Below are 17,536 nucleotides of genomic sequence, written 5' to 3'. Positions count from 1 at the left end.
ACGCTCTAAATAATCTAGATTCTTCAGCCAAAAATTTCCAAAATGGAGGTAAGCTATAGAGTAAAAGACATTTAAGAGAAATACCAACCCATCACAAGCTATGAGCCTTATTTGGGTCTTGACTCAAATTACAAAGCAAAAACTTATGAGACAATAGGGAAAATTTGAAACACACGGGGTATTTGATAATACAAAGAAATTATCATTAATTTCTGATAAGTGATACTGATATGATGATTGTATTGTGGGGAAAAAAATGACCCTTATCTTACAGAGATGATACTCAGGGATGAAATGAAGTGTGGGAATTGCTTTAAGATCATCAAGTAGAGGGGGCAATAAGTGAACAAATATTGGCCTTGAGTTGATCATTACTGAAGTTGCTGATGGGGACATGGTGTTCATTATATTATTCTCTCTTCTTTTGCTCTCAATTTCCAAAAAGTTTCGGTAATGTTTGCAGTGAAAGCTGGGGAAATAGCGATCAGATGTGATCCTCAACCTGGAATTTCGACCTGGAATTTAGGAGTGTGTAAAGCGACAGGGACATAAGTTTCTGATCAAGTGAGAGGAAGTGTTTTTGACCTAAATTGATCATTATGGGAAGAAAGGGCTATCTGGGGAGAGTATACTTCTGGTTAGTGAAAGTATACGAGGCAGGTATTGAACATGAGCTGAGGGCTTGCACGGAGTAATTTTTCTGACTCATTCCAATTTGGTGGTCTGTGAACTACCCCCCTCCAACCTGGCCCCGTATCTTCTTTGAGACCACCGGACTCAGAGTACTAATTACAAAAACAGGCCCAGCACTGGTCTCTGTGTGCTCGTGTAGGGAGTGGGCGTGGCTGTGAAGCAGAGGGGCCTGGGATTCAGGGCACAGGCATGAAAGAAAAATGAGAACAGGGATATAAAACATTTCAGCAGAACAGGAATGATCTGAAAACACATTTATGTAGCCCTGCTATGCTTAACTGACTACCGCGGAGAGTCCCGGTGAATTTCTTTGAGTTCCCTGAAAAATAAAAATGGTTTCTCTATCACTAGGTAACAAACCCAAACATTAGGCTTTAAAACACTAATTTAACTCGGTTTCCGGAAACCATGCAAAGAGATCATTAAAAGAACTCAATCCCGTGCTACCTGGGCATAACTTTCTTTACTTCAGACGTGCTAATTTAGTCTGTTTAGATCAGAACTTCCACCCCAGCAGGCTTTTTACAAGGGTCAAAATCCGACTCACCAGGAAACTAAAAAAGACCAACCGGAAAAAAAAAAAAAAAAGGCTACATTTCTTCCAAGTAGTCGTTAAGACTATTCTGTAAATTTTGTACTAAAGATAGACTCCATCCAAACTGACTTTTTTTTCTTAGCATAGAGCAAGAAATTATTTATCGGGTTCTTCTCCTTTTCATCAAGGAACGATTAATCCGTGAACGCACTTTCCTTGGTCCACAACCTCTCCCATCAGGAAGAGCAGCTTCCCATTATAACCAAAGTTTGACTCTGACCTATGTGATTAAGTAATCAAATCCTCTTCCTGGGATTTCTAGGTTCAATCGACCTCTCTCCGTGTGATTTGCCCTCATCTGGTGTGCAGCGAGTCGCTCGGCGTGCACCATTTGCATACTGGATTACCTATTGCCAGCCTAGAATCCCATCCCTAGGCTGAGACGGTCTACCCCGGATTTTCTCACACTTGAGAAACTGGAAAAACCACATTGATGTCCATGTGCATTCTATTTGAAGACAGTTATTACTTTCTCTTCCCCAGGCAGCTGGGGCGTTTTGATGCTTCTCATCCCTGCGATGCTAAGAATCATTTCTTTTACTCTACTGATTTCCGGGCCAAGTTCACTGCTAACCAAAATTAAGGGAAAACAGCATTCCAGATGCCTCAGATAATTGTAGCATTTGACTGCTCGACACACGACATTTGAAGGCATCATCATCTTTTAGGAAGAGCCAACTCAGTCCCATGAATTTGGAAAATTTCAGATGAGGGCTGAACCACTGACCCTCTCCTCACTTTCTAGCAACATTTATTGAGTACTCACTAAGAGAATCCTACTTACTGGCAGAGAGATGAGTAAAATAAGCCAAAAGCGTGCTTTAATCACTGGAATGAGCCCTAACACGGGATGAAAAGTAAATGAGAAATGAGGAATTCAGAGAAACTGTTTGATAAAAGAATCGGTCTTCAACCTGTTAAGAAGACAGCCACAGATTAAGTGAGCTCAAGGGTCGGTTGCTCTCCGCTCCCTAACAGAAAATGAGTTACTAATTAAAGAAAAGGTTTGACTAAAATCTTGATAAACACAACTTTGTTGACAGACCCTTCATCACGTTAGAGTGGGGCCCAAGGGACCAGACTACCCACGTATTTTCATTCTTTGGAAAAAAAGCTGAGAAGATAAATGACTAGTATGGACTAAGTTCTAGCTTGCTCAGGAAATTCATCAAGATTGTCATAATTTGCACCTGGCAAGAAGGAATAGTATCTGAGAAATAATTTTTTTTCAAGTGGATCATCAGTTACTGGCCTCTTCTAGAAGTACTTTGACTAGTTAATTATAGGTTAACTTCATATTCCGAACGTAGTGACTTCCATCGCAGCCATCACGGGGGACAGTGAAATCACAGGAAGTCCTCACACAATAAGCAAGCAGTAGAGTTCTGCTACGGCACTTTCAGCAGCCTACCATCAACTCATTAAGCCAAGGAAAATAACCCAAATTTCTACCCATAGAATGTTCCACTTATTCTTCATTAAAGAAGGCAACTTCGTTAAAGTGGCCAACTTATTTACCATTTTATCCTTGGTGTTGGGAATATTCTAAGTGCTGGGAAGAAAATACATCTCTGCTAAATATGAATGAATGAATGAATGAATGAATGAATGAATGAATGAATGAATATCTGCCTAATGAGAACTTTGATTCAGCTGGCTTTTCCAGTCGGTAAAACAAATATGGACCGTACTGGGGATTGAGGTTGCTTTGGGGGAGGGAATACTTAAGAGTATTTTCCTTTGGTGTTAATTTATTTGTCCAGCGAACACAAAGTTCTAATCAAGCTGGAGCTATTCTTCAACCCAGCCCCTTGTGTGCCTGGCCCCCTAAACACCCTTGGCTGGCATCTAGGACTTTGGATTTGGGTAGAGTTCTCACCATTCCTTCATCAAAATGTTTCATTGTGCCTAAAGTATTTATGCAAACAATATGGTCTATGCTAAATACCTTCCGAAAGCATAGAACTTGAGTACATAGAAGGCACTGAGTATCTATACAACTACCCCCAATAAAAACCCTGAACACGAGTCCCTAATGAGTTTCCTCGGTAGGCAACATTTCACACATCGTGTCACAATGCATTGCTGGAGGAATTAAGCGCTTCCCGTATGACTCCACTGAAATAAGTCTCTTGGAAGCTTAAACTTGGTTTCCTCTGGACTTTGCTCCATGTGGCTTTTCTTTTTGCTGATTCTGTGTTGTACCCTTTCACTGAAATAAATTACAGCCATGAGTGTGACTATATGCTGAATCACTTGAGTCTTCCTCATGAATCACCAAACCTGGGGTGGTCTTGGGGACCCCCCCCCCAACACAGGGGACATACTAAATCTCAAGTAGTAATGAAACCAAGACATGGTACGTAACAGCTGGGAACTCAGGGGATGGGTTTGAGCTGTAAATCAAGACACGGGCTCACGGGTGGTGTGTGGTCTCCCTTGACCCAGGATCCAGTTGAATTTGCCATGTGGAACTAGAGGAATAAACTCAAGAAAATCTATCTAGTCCAGATTTCTCATTTTTTCAGATGGGCTAAGGTTGATCTAAAATACCTTTCTACAGGTCACAGCTAATTAGAAAAAATTTTAGTATATCAAAATCATGCCTAAGGCCCCACTAGCTCCTGCCCATACATCATTTGTTGCTTGGCTGGAGTCCGTCCTTTCTCAGAAGACCTCCTGTTAGCATCGAGATGTGCCACATGGTTGCAGATTTGCACCATGTTGCATTTTCAATTAAACCCGCTAAATGGGGTGTTTTAATAGGATGATTTCCAAGCTGCCAGGACAATAATGCCACAAACTCCACCAGATTTCATTAGAGTCAAATGACAGTATAAATCATTAGGAAAATGTGTGCCAACCACAGAAACAGCAATGTCTCAAACTCTTGGAGTCCTGAACCCCATCCAGTTGGCTGAGAACAAATCATGTGGCTTAAAATCATTTTTCACAATTACTATCCTAGCTAGTTCATCGTTTTGGGCAGATCTGCCCCACACGCATAGCCGAACTCAGCTAACTGTCACTCTGCGGATCGACAAATATAATGTCCCCCCCTCACAAAAACCACCCAGAGAGCTTTCATGAAATCTTGAGGTAGTACACCAAAAAAGTGAGCCCATTTATTAGAGCCTGGCTTGAAAAATGCATATGAAATAGGCCGCCCTCTACTCATCACAGAAAATTCCACTGTGCTAAGACGACGAGTTCAGAACATCAGTTATACCAACTACTAGAGTTTGAGGGTCAAAGAGCAAGATTTCACAAGCCCTTCCTTCCTTTTCTCTTTTGAACTGAGCTTGCCTTTCATAAGGCAGGAACCAAAAAAAAAAAAAAAAAATTATTTACTATGGGCTTGTCTAAAATCGTTATTAGTTCTTTATTCTTTTCTTTTCAAATTATTAGTTCCGTAAGTTAGACAAGAGCTATCGTACAACACTATATCGATTTCTTCACACAACAAAATATTTACATGACTAAAATGAACAAAAGACCTTTTCTATCAAAATTAATTTTTCATCCAAGTTTCATTTCCAGGTGGTCTTCTGGGGACTCTTCGTCAAGAGCCCCACTCTTGAATTCTGCCCATGAATGGATGTTTTAGGATGATTTCAAATAATGTTAATCTGCTGCAAATCGAATACCCTCCCCACAAAGAGAAGCATCGGCCAGCAAAGGGGGTCCCCCATGTTCTTCAAATTCAGCACCTGCGCTAATTCTGTAGGGGTGAACGGATGCTATTGGGACCGAGCTCACAAGGGGCTTCAACAGGATCATGTCCTGTTCCTCAGTTTGGGAATGGGTGGATAGGCATTTGTGGTATTTGTTACAGTTTCTGTATATCTGAAATATTTTACAAGAAGTTAAAAAAATATTTAACCCCCTGGATTTGTGTGACTGGCATTTCCAGACTCTTGAGGAGGGACCTTACTTAGCCTTGCTGTCTCTGGAGTCCCACCGCATTTTCTTTAGTAGGTTCAAAACGATCCATTTTACCAGCTGGTACATCAAAACCATTTCTGGGACGCCTGGGTGGCTCCATGGGTCCAACGTCTGCCTTTGGCTCACGTCATGATCCCGGGGTCCTAGGATCGAGCCCCACATCGGGCTCTCTGTTCAGCAGGGAGCCTGCTTCTCCCTCTTCCTGACGCTCCCACTGCTTGTGCTCTCAACCTCTCTCTCTGATAAATAAATAAAATATTTTATAAATAAATAAATAAAAACATTTCTGTTACACTGAGTTCCCAAAGACTTGGCCAAATCTTCACGACCTTTCCTGTCAGATAACCTTTGCTCGTGGAGCATCTTGAAAGAATATATAAGCCAAGAGTATTTTCAATCAGTGCAAGCAAAGTAAAAATATCTTCTCATATTAAAGCTGCCAGCTTCCCAAATAGAATATAAAAAAAGGTGGAAGATCAAAAAAAACAAGGTAGATTGACCAAGTGTGCTTTAAAATGTCCCCTAAGTTTTAAAACTCCTCCTTACCCCAGCGATGATGGGGTAAAAACTCATATTTGAGGTAGGGTAGACCAAAGGGGTCTCAAAGGGGTCCCAGGACCCTAACATCAGCATAGACTGGGAACCTGTTAGAAATGCAAATTCCCAGACCTGGGCTGGTGGGGGGGAGGGTGTGAGAGGTGGGCAGCAATCCCTCCCTGCAGAAATTCTAACCCCTGCCAGTGTGGGAACCATGCACGTCAAGGTTGGAAGTCCAGCCTCTGGGGTCAGAGTCACTGGGTTTGAATACCAGGGCTTGTCCTTGGAAAATAGGGTGACTTTGGACAAGTTACTTAATTTGTCTCTTCTTTAATTTCCCCTGCCATAAAATGAGGGCAGTACCAGTCCCTAGCTCACCGGAACATTGGTGGTAAGATGATACATGTAAAGGTTTGGCAACACGCTTGACACATGCTATGCACTCAATAAATGTAAGCGATTATTTTCTCTACTATGGAGATCATCACAGATTTGCTTTTAGTTCATTTTACTCAACTATCAATATGATTACATTTATTGAGCATTTACTACATACCAGACTCACAGCACCGGGTAACACAGCATCCTTACCTAACCGCTCTCTTCCCAGTCCTGAGTTGGTGCCGATGAAATCCCACCACTTAAGCCACACCCCCCAAAACATCCAGAATCTCTGAAGGGCCCCAAGCTTGGATAGGTTTTAAAAAGCAACTCGGGAGATTTTAGCTTCTTCCGACCTGCAAGCAAGAATTACAGCCCAAAGCCCAAGGAACAGAGGCTGGATGTATGTACACGATCCCAGAGAAACTTCTGGAAGGAGTCCTTTGCCCAGCAAACTATAGTCTGTGCTTATATATTCCTCTCCTGCTTTACTGACCTTCTTAGGAAGCACAAATCGTGCTTGCCAGACAAAGAGTAGGTACAGATGGAAGTCTGTCGATGGATCAAGAATGAGTGCTGTTTGTAGGACCGCGCCCTCCCGACTCCAGGAAGCCTGACAGTGTTTCAGGACAGAGGAGTAATTATACGGCCATCATCTCCTCCATAACCAACTCCTGTAGATGCAGTGGTACATTTCCCCGGATAAATTGCCCAAGCCCCAAGGCCAGACCTAATGGTTTCACACACCGGTTTCCAAGGGGAGGAGCAACAGGGGCAAAGCTTTTAAATTAATTAAAAGAGACACTCAGGCACACTTCATGCCATTCTTTAATCTCCACTCTCCTGTGATAAATACAGAATGACAGGCCTGGGCCCAGGCTAATGAGTTGAAGGCAGGACCCTATGGAGACTCACCAAGGAGCCCTCAGAAACGCGGCAGCAGGGCCCAGGGCTCAGAGAAAGGAAGCAGCAAATCAGCACCTGGCCTCAGCTGGGTCACTGATGTGTCGCCAGAACGTTCTGAAGAGTTCCCCCTGGACATATGATCCCCCTCTTCCTCGACCAGCAGCCGTTTAAACAACAGACAAGAGGAAGCAACATGTATTGCATTAAAAGGTCAGAGAGTAATAACAGTTAAGATTTACTGACGGTTTTCTAGCGTCAGAAAAGGCACTGTGCTAAAAGGCTTCTCAGGCTGTACTTCATCTAAGCGTGGTGACCAGCTTCCCAAGCATTCCTCACACCTCCTGCCATATACACCCTCACCATCCAGTCCCCTCGCACACGGAATCAGAGCTGGTGCATGCGACCACTTTAGAAAATTCCAGAAGAAACGGTCTGTGCTAATAGGCTTCTCAGGAAGTACTTCATTTAAGTGTGGTGACCAGCTTCCCAAACATTCCTCACACCTCCTGCCATACACACCCTCACCATCCAGTCCCCTCACACACGGAATCACAGCTGGCGCATGTGACTGCTTTAGAAAATTCCAGAAGAAATGGTCTGTGACTTCTGAGCGTAGATGATAAAAGACATCAGCACCTCTAACATGATCTCTTGGATCACTTGCCCTGGGGGAAGCCAACGCCATCTCAAGAGGACACTCAGGCCGCCCTGCGGTGTGGCCACTCCCTAGGCCCCTTGCAAGTTAATCCTCCGGCTGCCGCCAAGACTCAGAGTCACCTAGCTCAAGCCCCAGACACCCCAGAAAGAGAAGTCATCATTGCCGGGCCCTGTCTGAATGCCTGAGCCACAGAACCCGGGAGATAATTGTCTTAAAAACGAAGTTCTGTGATTTGTTACACAGCGAGAGCTAACCGATACATAAAAACCAGATACTCTTATTTTCCATTTGAGGTGAGTTAAAGGGATTCACTCACGGGCACAGTAAGTGAAGCAATGGGGATCTGTGTCCAGGCTGGCAGATCTGAAGTTCTGGTTCTCATTCTGTCCTCTTACTCCTGACAGATAAACATAAGGTGTGTAACTGACTTCCCATCGCTTTTGTTAAGGGAAAAGCAACTACTTAACGGGGAGCTCTGAAACACTTTCGTTGTTCCAAGATACTCTGTTCATCCACCATGGTACCCACACCATTCTGCCTCGAATTTTAGCCATTTCTCTATGGATAATTGTTCCTGGAGGGTTGGAACAAGGGATCTTTCTTCTGATAGTGCTGGTAAATAGCAGAAGGGTGGGGACAGGAGGCCAGGTCAGTCCCACAGACACCATCAACCTGCCTCAATGTTTGGCAGATCTGCTCTTCCACTTTCAGGCTGGGTGATTTTAGGCCTGTTGTCTAAATTTCAGCAGCTACCGATTCCTCACTCTTAAAACAACCAATATCATAGCCACACTTTTGTTCACACTGTGTTACACAAACATACTCAAAGCATTGAGCACATTTGCCTGGCACACAGCAAGAGCTCTGTAAAAATGGGACCTATCTGAATTATCAAATAGGTGTCGCAAAGCACCCACCATGTTACGTGCCGGAGCAAAAGCTCTTCCCTCAACCTTTTCTCACATGGGAAGGAAATGTCCAAAGAAATAGCAATGGTTCTCAGGAAGTGAAGAGATCTCGCTCTACAGGCTGGCCAGAGCGCTAATGCCCTGGCCATGGTTCCTACTAGAGCCCAGGCTGCCCTTCTGGAGTGATGAGAGGGTCAGCGAAAGCTGCCCTACACGTCCAGCCTCCAATGGGACAGGTGCAAGCAGCAGTCTGGCTCTTTCTTGCAAGAAGAAATGGAAGGCAAGGCGGGTCGCCTTCTCCCTCGCCTGCTGAACAGAGGTGGAGAGGGATTTCGCTTGCATCCTATCTCTTAATCCCATTACACTCTTATCATTTTGTCAGCGCAGACAAAGCTCCGTAGGTCCTGCCAACACTCATTCTAATGCCTTCCCAGGCGGTACACTCCTCCTTGGTCTAGGAGCCAACGAGCTGTCAAGTGTCTTACCGTCCCCTCAGGTGATTTCTACTCAAAGGCTATTTAGAGTCCCACCTCCCTTTGAATTTACGGCTCTCTTGCTCTCTTTTTGTTACGCCTGAGTTATCCATATAAAATTCTCTTTGGGTCCAAAATGTGTCCACAACCTTCCACTTCCGGGTAAGACTGAGAAGTGGGAAACTGGGGGAGAAGCTGGCCACTTACATCCATTCGAAATAAGCACAAATTCCTGGCAACACGAGGTGTTAGGTCGGGTTCTCCAGGGGACAGAAGTGACCCCACGCCTCGTGCCCAGTGTAACAGAGGAGTAGGATTAAAATACTGACAGCTACGAAACAAAGAGCCAAGGGAAGGACGCTGTGTGTAGCAGACAGAGGGCCCAGGACAGCCGAGGAAGGAAAGAGCGGACAGGGGAGGACAAGGGAGACTCAAACAGTGGGCCTCGGGCATGGGTCCTGAAGAATGGGCGGGTGCCCGCTAAGGCCGCGGCGAAGGGCAGGAAGAGCTCCCCCCACAGGCAGAAGGAATGAAAGGGGCGAAGGCAAGAAAGCTTAAGACGGGTTCACACAATGCTATGGATCTGCTGGGAGGAGAGACAGGACTGCAAAAAATAAAACAGATGAGGGGAAACCCCCCCCCCCGGCAATAATGAGCAATAAAGACTTGTAGATTACCAAACACACCGGAGACATGGGGATTTCACGGAGAAGAATTAGTAACATAGTTCTCCGTGATCACGACCATGAAACCCCGAGACTAGAGAAACAGATTTTCAAAGGAGGCAATGTCAGGGGGACAGGTGGACTGCTCTTCCCCACACTTAATGCCCCTCCCTGAAAGTTTTTGCGTTAACCACCAAACACTCGCTCTCCAGCTAGTTTTGTCCTTACTTTAAAAAGTGATTTTCCCTAGTTTTTAAAAACGACGACCTCCAGTGAGCAGGCACGTATTACATGGTGTAAGTCAGGACTCTGTTACTTATCGGCAGGGTCATTTCAATGATTTCCAAAAGCCAGTCTCCACTACCCAGACTGGTTTCAAGGCAGAGGATATGTGTATCAGAGACAAACAGGATTACTGATAGGTCTCAGGGTGTCTGTCTGAGCCTCCGTATATTTTTCTATCCTCTGGCTCAGATTTAGAAAGCCACACGGAGTAAGCTCTCAAACAGAAATTCTCTAAATCCCAAATCCCTTGTCTTTCTCCTTAGAACCAAAGAGCTCGGTTCCAAAAAATTCCAGAAAACAGCCCAGGTCATCAAGCAGTCTCATATGGTGGGTCCCTGGTCACTGCGTCTGTGTCCTCCCAGACCCCAAAGATGTCCCCTGCACAACACTGCCCCAGGGAGGCCTCCTTACCATATACCACATGCTTGGCCACTTGGGATCGTTGAAGTAAGTCGGCTGGGCACGACTGAAGTCATAATCCCTCTTTGTCCGTTTTTTTACCACTTGCTGTTGGATCCACTCCACCTGCCAAGAAGAAGGGCATTTGGTGAGTGCTCAAGCTCCACCAGGCTTAGCACAACATAAACGACAGTCGGAGGCCAGTCCCCATCCTGGGCCAATGCTGTTCAAGTCAGAGACTTCACGCCAGCCACGCATGCTGAGTCCAGGGGCTCTGAGTATCTGGAAACCTAGTTCCCCCTTATTTTCAATGCAGGTCAGCTCTCCAGTCCTTAATGACAGGTCATCCCTATCTCTCAACCACGTGCTAACTTCTTAGCTTCTTTGGAAAGCCTATTTTACTCACAATTTATTGCAAATTGATCGTGTTCATTTTTATACTCATTTTTTTCGCCTTTACCATCTATGAAGGGTCAGTAAACTTGTTCTATAAAGGTCCAGATCATAAATATTTTAGGCTTTGCTGGTCATAGGATCTCTGCTGCCACTTCTCCTGCTGCTGCCGTATACCGCAGACACACAGAAACGAACGGGTAGGACTGTGTTCCAGTAATATTTTATGTAGAGAAACCAGCAGCGGCCTGGATGCGGCCCACAGGCCAGAGTTTATGACCTTTGCCTTATACTACACATTAATTTTTTTTAATGTTCCGGGATTACACAGCAAATTTTAAAATAATCCTGGGATCAAATGCTCTAGGATCACAATTTCTTTTTTTTTAAAGAAATGGCTTTTTACAACACAGTGTGGTGGAAACAGCAATATTTGGGCAATCAGAAAACCAAATCCCTAAGCCCTGTCTCTGGCACAAAATTGGAGAAATCACTCAACTGCCTGAGCCAAAGGCTCCGGGCCAGCTCGAATTCAAACCTACCACCCTTGAGAAAGTCTGAACAGTTAGCCACAACTTTGGCTTAAATAAAGCAACTGAGAACTTCTGAGTTTAATACAGAATTGTAACCTAAATGTTAGGGCTACATATGGGGGTGTTTTTTTTAAAGCAGGTCATCATTATGGCAACATAAAACTAAGCATATTTTGTTTTTTTAAGATTTTATTTATTTATTTATTTGACAGAGACACAGAGCACAAGCAGGGGGAGCGGCAGGCAGAGAAAGAAGCAGGATCCCTGCTGAGCAGGGAGCCCGACTCGGGACTCGATCTCAGGACCCTGAGGTCATGACCTGAGCAGAAGGCAGCTGCTTAACCGACTGAGCCACCCAGGCGTCCCAAGCATGTGCTACTTTGACTGGGGCATCTGAAATGCAGTCAGCCCTGGCGGCATTCTACAATTTGTTCCTAAGCTCTCTTTGTTCGCTCTCTCCTACTATTTTAGTTCTATTCTACTACTTATCCCGACACTCCACAAAGGGATTAAAAATTGAGGGGAAAGAGACTTTGTAGTCCATTAGCGATTCCACATCCATCCATTCAGTAAAAACCTCCAAACCACTTTTTCCTACTTGATTAAAGATCGCTGGAGGAGAGGGGCTACAAGGTACTGATTGACAGGCTCAAAATGCAATGCTATCCACGAGGTACTAAGGCCAAAAGCCAAACTAATAAATTTCTCTGATTCTCATATCGGGAAATACATTCAACAAGACTACTGGTATGCAAGACGAATTTAAATAGCGAATTCCTAGAATCAGAACAGGAGGATTGCATGTAGAATCGTGTAGTCACAATTTCCACAAACGCTCTAATTAATAGAGTGACAGGTGTCATTCATTTTTTATGAAGTAGATTACTATGGAACACTTGCTACATCTTTCTCGGTAAAATGTAAGTCCTTCAAAGCCAGAGACTATTTCTCTGATTCTCATATCGGGAAATACATTCAACAAGACTACTGGTATGCAAGACGAATTTAAATAGCGAATTCCTAGTTACAACACTAACAAGGCAAACGGAATTACATTGCCTCCTAAGTAAATAGAAAATCCATTTATGATTACGATCACAGCTAAGCATCATATATGTGCCTTCTGTGACAGGTAATTTAGGCAAAATTATCAGTACAGAAAAAAAGCCAATAAATGAAAAATAATCTTCTAGAAAACGAACAGTGTTTCTGCTCCTGTTTTAATTAACGTAAACTAAGTGACTCTCCCGCACTGAATCATTCCCCACCCCGCCACCCCCAATACACAGACCTGTGCACGCTGGAGAAAAGGGATTGTGTATCTTTCTTTGAATTATTGGACAACGGTTGTCAGGGGTCTTGTGTTTTTGACTCCAGAGACTGCTCTTTAGAAATCACACCGAAACTGATGTGGCATTAGAAATGCGTGTAAATTTTGTTTTAATGAAGAGGGTCATTTTTAAGTGGCCGGGTTTCTAAAAATACAAGGGAGGAATCAATTTCCTTCTCAATCAAAGCGGGGCCGCAAGCACGGGCATGTATGCCCTTTTTCTATGTCCAGGAAACGTTTTCATCTCTTCATTTCAAATAATCTTGCTAAGAAAGGAGTTTCATTCACTCACTTATCCATTCAATAAGCATTAAGTGTCTATTCTGCACCAGACATGGTGCTGGGAATATAAAGATGAGTAAAAATAGTCTCTGGCTTTGAAGGACTTACATTTTACTGAGAAAGATGTAGCAAGTGTTCCACAGTTGTCCACTTCATAAAAAATGAATGACACCTGTCACTCTATTAATTAGAGCGTTTGTGAAAATTGTGACTACGTGATTCTACGTGCAATCCTTCCGTTCCTGTCCGCGGCGTAGCCCAGTCACGATGAAAGCACTGCATGTTTGCACGCCTGGTAAAAGAAGCCTGCAGATCTGTTTAGATGGAACTCTTTCCAAACTAATCCTATACTGGCAGCGGCTTTTCCTGACGGAGCCTCTAAAAATTCTGAATTGCCACCTAGATGTGTACCTAAGCCAGAAAGCGTCAAATCCCCCAGGGGGTCTCACACAGATTGCGAGAGCGCAGGAGTCTCCGCTGGGGTGGGGGGCGCGTCCCGGTGGATCACGGTTTCTACAACACCACGGTAAGCCTGCGCTTCCCCTAAGCGCACATACACGCAGACAAATGTGGGATAAGTATGTGAGAAAACCAAGTGACAGCCATTTTCCGAGATGAACTACAGGTACGAAAATAGAACCAAATACCTTACGGAATAGCATCCCTTCTGTAATTTTACCAAACAAAAGTGCTTAGTTACAGGCTTGGTGGCTAGAAGGTGGCACTGCATGCTGGCATCTAGACTTGACTACAAGTCACTCTGTCTGATCACAGGGCTGAAATAGTCAAGAAAAGTACAGTGGGGTTTCTTGTGTGTGTTTTTTTGGTTTTTGTTTATTTTTTTTTTTTAAGTGTCGGATATCATGTATTTTGTCTTGGTGCTTCAGGAGTATATAGCCCTACATTTTTTGGAAAGTGGGAAAAGCACCTCTTGGATCGGAAGATTTCTATGACTGGAAAGACTAGATTTATATTTTTAAGCCATTATCCATATGGCTGTCCTTGAGCCCTTTAAGAAAAAGCTCGGAGGTAATGCGTTACACAGATTTCGCTTTTTGCCAAGAAGCCGCAATGCATAGAAAAGATGCTTAGAAATTCATTTCCATAAAACTAGGGCCAGCCCAGGAAAAAAGGAAAACTGTGTGCTTTCCCCCACTGGTTTAACTTCTGAAGGTTCTATTTCTTATATATTACGGAACTACAGTTAATCCAGACTATAAAAACCACAGGACCTTTGAAGTCATCAGTGTATCCTCCGTTAACTTCAACACATGTGCGCTCCATGGTTTTAAGGACGCTCCCTCCCTCTACCAATACAGCTCCCCTCCCTATATGGCCCAAGCGAACAGTGGGCATCCGCCTCGCCAGAATCTTTGTCGAAAGATGTTCTCTTTCATCAGATTTCACGTGTCAAGCAAAGCACATCAAGTGATCATTCTGGGAAACCTAGCCCACCCCCCCCAACTATCTCAGTTGAACTCATATCTCATTAATTTGCAATTTAACAACTTTCTGAGATAGGATAAATAAGAAGTTATATGAATACATATTATGGAAGTTATTATATAACTATACTCAGAAAACAAACTATGATAACACAAGAAAGACAAATATGGTGCGGCATCACTCATATGTGGACTCCTAAAAAAAAAAAAAAAGCCAGACTTGTAGAAATAGCAGAAAAGTGATTACCAGAGGCTGAGGGGTGGGAGAGACAGGGATAGGTTGGTAAAAGAGTAAAATTTTCACCTGGAAGATGAGTAATGTCTCAGGATCTAATGTATTAAGATCGACTGTAATGGTGATGATAGTTGGTAACACTGTATCATATAATTGAAATTTGCTAAGAAAGAACTTAAATATTCTCACCAAAAAAAATTCATATATATGTATATGTCTACATACACATATACATATATATACACATAGATGGTGATGAATATTAACTAAGTGGATGGAGAAAATCCTTACATCATATATATATGATCATATATATATAATCACTCCAACATACAATATCTTACAATTTTCTATGTTGATGATACCTCAATAAAGCTGAAATTGAAAAAATACATAAATGTCTCACTTTAAAATGTGTCTTGCAGTAGGGAGAAATTAGATATTAAAATATATTAAAACTAATGATTAAAATATATACTGGTAACAAATACCAACAGATTTTAATGGAATGGAAAGTCAAGAAGTTGACCCCAAATATATGAAAATAGAGTATATGATAAGGGTGCTATCCTAAATCATGTGGGGGAAAAACAGATTACTTCATAAGTGATGTTGAAACAACCACCAACTGGGGAAAAAATAAAATGAAATTGAAATCATGCAAACATCTTACATCAGGGCCAATTCCAAATGAATGATATTTAAATGTAAAAGTAAACAAATCAAACCACAGACGTACCCTGAGAAATATGGGAGATTTAAAAAATAATAATAATCTTAGAGTAGAAGATGCTTGCCCAAGTTTAAAGCAAATCAAAAAAAGTGATTTAGAAAAAGTGATACATTTCATCGGAAACCGGGGATGTACTGTATGGTGACTAACATAAAAAAAAAAAAAAAGTGATACATTTAACAAGATACAAAAATAAATTTGGCATGGCAAAAAAACTTCAAAGGCAAGGCAGGTGACAAACAGGAAATGTCTCTGGCTCCTACTACAGACAAAAGGTGATTAATATATAAAGAGTTTCTACAATCAATGAGAGAAAAATTCAGTAGGAACACAGCCAAAGATAGGAGTACAGTAATATCTGAAAAGACAAACAGGAAAACTTTTTAGCTGCTACTACAGACAAAAGGCTATTTCCATCATATATAAAGAGTTTCTGCAATCAATAAGACAAAAATTCAGTAGGAAAACAAGCAAAGGATAGGAGTACAATAATCTCTGAAAAGATAAAGTTCCTTAAACATATAAAAATATTCCTAACCTCATGCAGATAAAGACAAAAGTAAATGAAAACCACATCAAGATACCACTTTTTCACCTTTCAGATATAAATAATACAAAGAGATAACATCCTATTAGTGAGGGCATGATACAACAATCATTCTCATATAATGATAATGGGAATGTAAATCTGTGAGCTCTTTGGAGCATAATTGGACAATACCTAAAAAAAATTCTACAACAAGTCATTCTACTTTTAGGAATTTATCCTACATATTTATTTACACATGTAAATATGCAAGGCTATTTACTGAAGCACTCTTAGTAATAACTGCAAGTTGTAAACAACCTGAATGTATACTGATAGAGATTAACAGACAATGACATAGCAATACAATGGAGTACAACGCAACCATAAAAGAGAACGTAACTGACTACGTTACGTACTGACAGAGAACAGTCTCCATGATACAACTTGAAATGAAAGGAAAAGACACAGTCTATAAAGAACACTACGATCTCTACATTTCTTTGGTGATTACACATAAAGCCCCCAATACAGGATGGAAACCTTACTACATGCCCTTTAATACTTCGTTATCTTTGAACTACATGAATATGTTACCTATACAAACAATTTAAAATTTCTTTTAAGTTCACATGTTCCATTGGGGGCAACCTTCTCGGGTCCCCTCCCTCTTCAGGAGCTTTGCTTTGCTGCCCACCAAAAAAAGTTCTATTGGTTGATTACTATCCTATAGTCCAATGACCTCAAATGTGACCAAATGTGTGAATTACAACATATTTTTTGAAGAAATGAGAAAAATAGTATATAAGAAAACATCTCAGATGGCTTTGTATAATGTTTTAACATGGTGAGTGTTGAGAAAATAGGGATAAATAACAAAAAGAAGCGGTTAGAATTCGGGGAAATTGGTTTGTACTGTTAGATCTATCACCAGCCACCTGTGTGACCTTAAAAAAACCTTCGTGGACTCTTTCATCTGTCAAACGAGAGCAGACAGACAAAATATGCCCTCTATAGATAAAACTGCAAAGCTAGAAGGAGACTATATTCTAGTCTCTGATTTGACTGGGAATAAAAAGTTTGTGCTAAACGCAATAGAGGTACACAGGTGCTCCAGCTGATAAATGATCTCAGTCATTCCGTGAAGATGTGAGATTAATATTTAGAAAGGAGTGTAGTAAATTATATTATTCCTTTCATGATCTGAGGAAGCAGTTGCCAGGAAATAAAATATGTAGGATTCCATATTTTGTATCCTTTTTTGAGTACCATTGACAAAACAGGGGGAAAAAAGAGCATGTACAGATTTCTCCCCTCCTTTTTCGTTTCTGACTTGGAAAACAAAATACGCGGAGCTGCCTTGATTGAAATATATAGATAGATAGATAGATATATGTATATCAGTGAAGTGCATGTCTGTGTACTTGTTCACTGTGGAAGAGAAGGGTCAATGAAGTCACTCCCAAACCCTAAAATCTGAAGCCAACATATCCCAAAAGTTTTCTAAAACTCTGATCCAGAAACCAGAGTTAACTAGTGAAAGAATCAAAGAATCTAGTAAAAGTATGTGTTTAGATGAGGGTATGGTGGTTTTTAAACCTTACTCCAGTTAGT

The 17,536-nt window shown here is 42.1% G+C and overlaps 1 protein-coding gene across 4 annotated transcripts in view; it reads right to left on the bottom strand.

Annotated features, from left to right (window-relative positions):
* The window catches only part of PCSK5 (proprotein convertase subtilisin/kexin type 5), a 447,222-nt gene that overhangs the window by 350,088 nt on the left and 79,598 nt on the right, over positions 1-17,536 (bottom strand). For all 4 annotated transcript variants that reach the window (XM_045781017.2, XM_045781018.2, XM_045781021.2 and 1 more), the window contains one exon: positions 10,458-10,571. In XM_045781017.2, coding sequence (XP_045636973.2) covers positions 10,458-10,571 — 114 coding nt within the window. The remainder of the gene's footprint in view (positions 1-10,457; positions 10,572-17,536) is intronic.

This window comes from Ursus americanus, chromosome 34 (assembly GCF_024610735.1).
Source record: "Ursus americanus isolate L20-20 chromosome 34, mUrsAme1.1.p, whole genome shotgun sequence".
Classification (NCBI taxonomy): domain Eukaryota; kingdom Metazoa; phylum Chordata; class Mammalia; order Carnivora; family Ursidae; genus Ursus; species Ursus americanus.
This window is presented reverse-complemented; position numbering and strand designations above follow the sequence as displayed.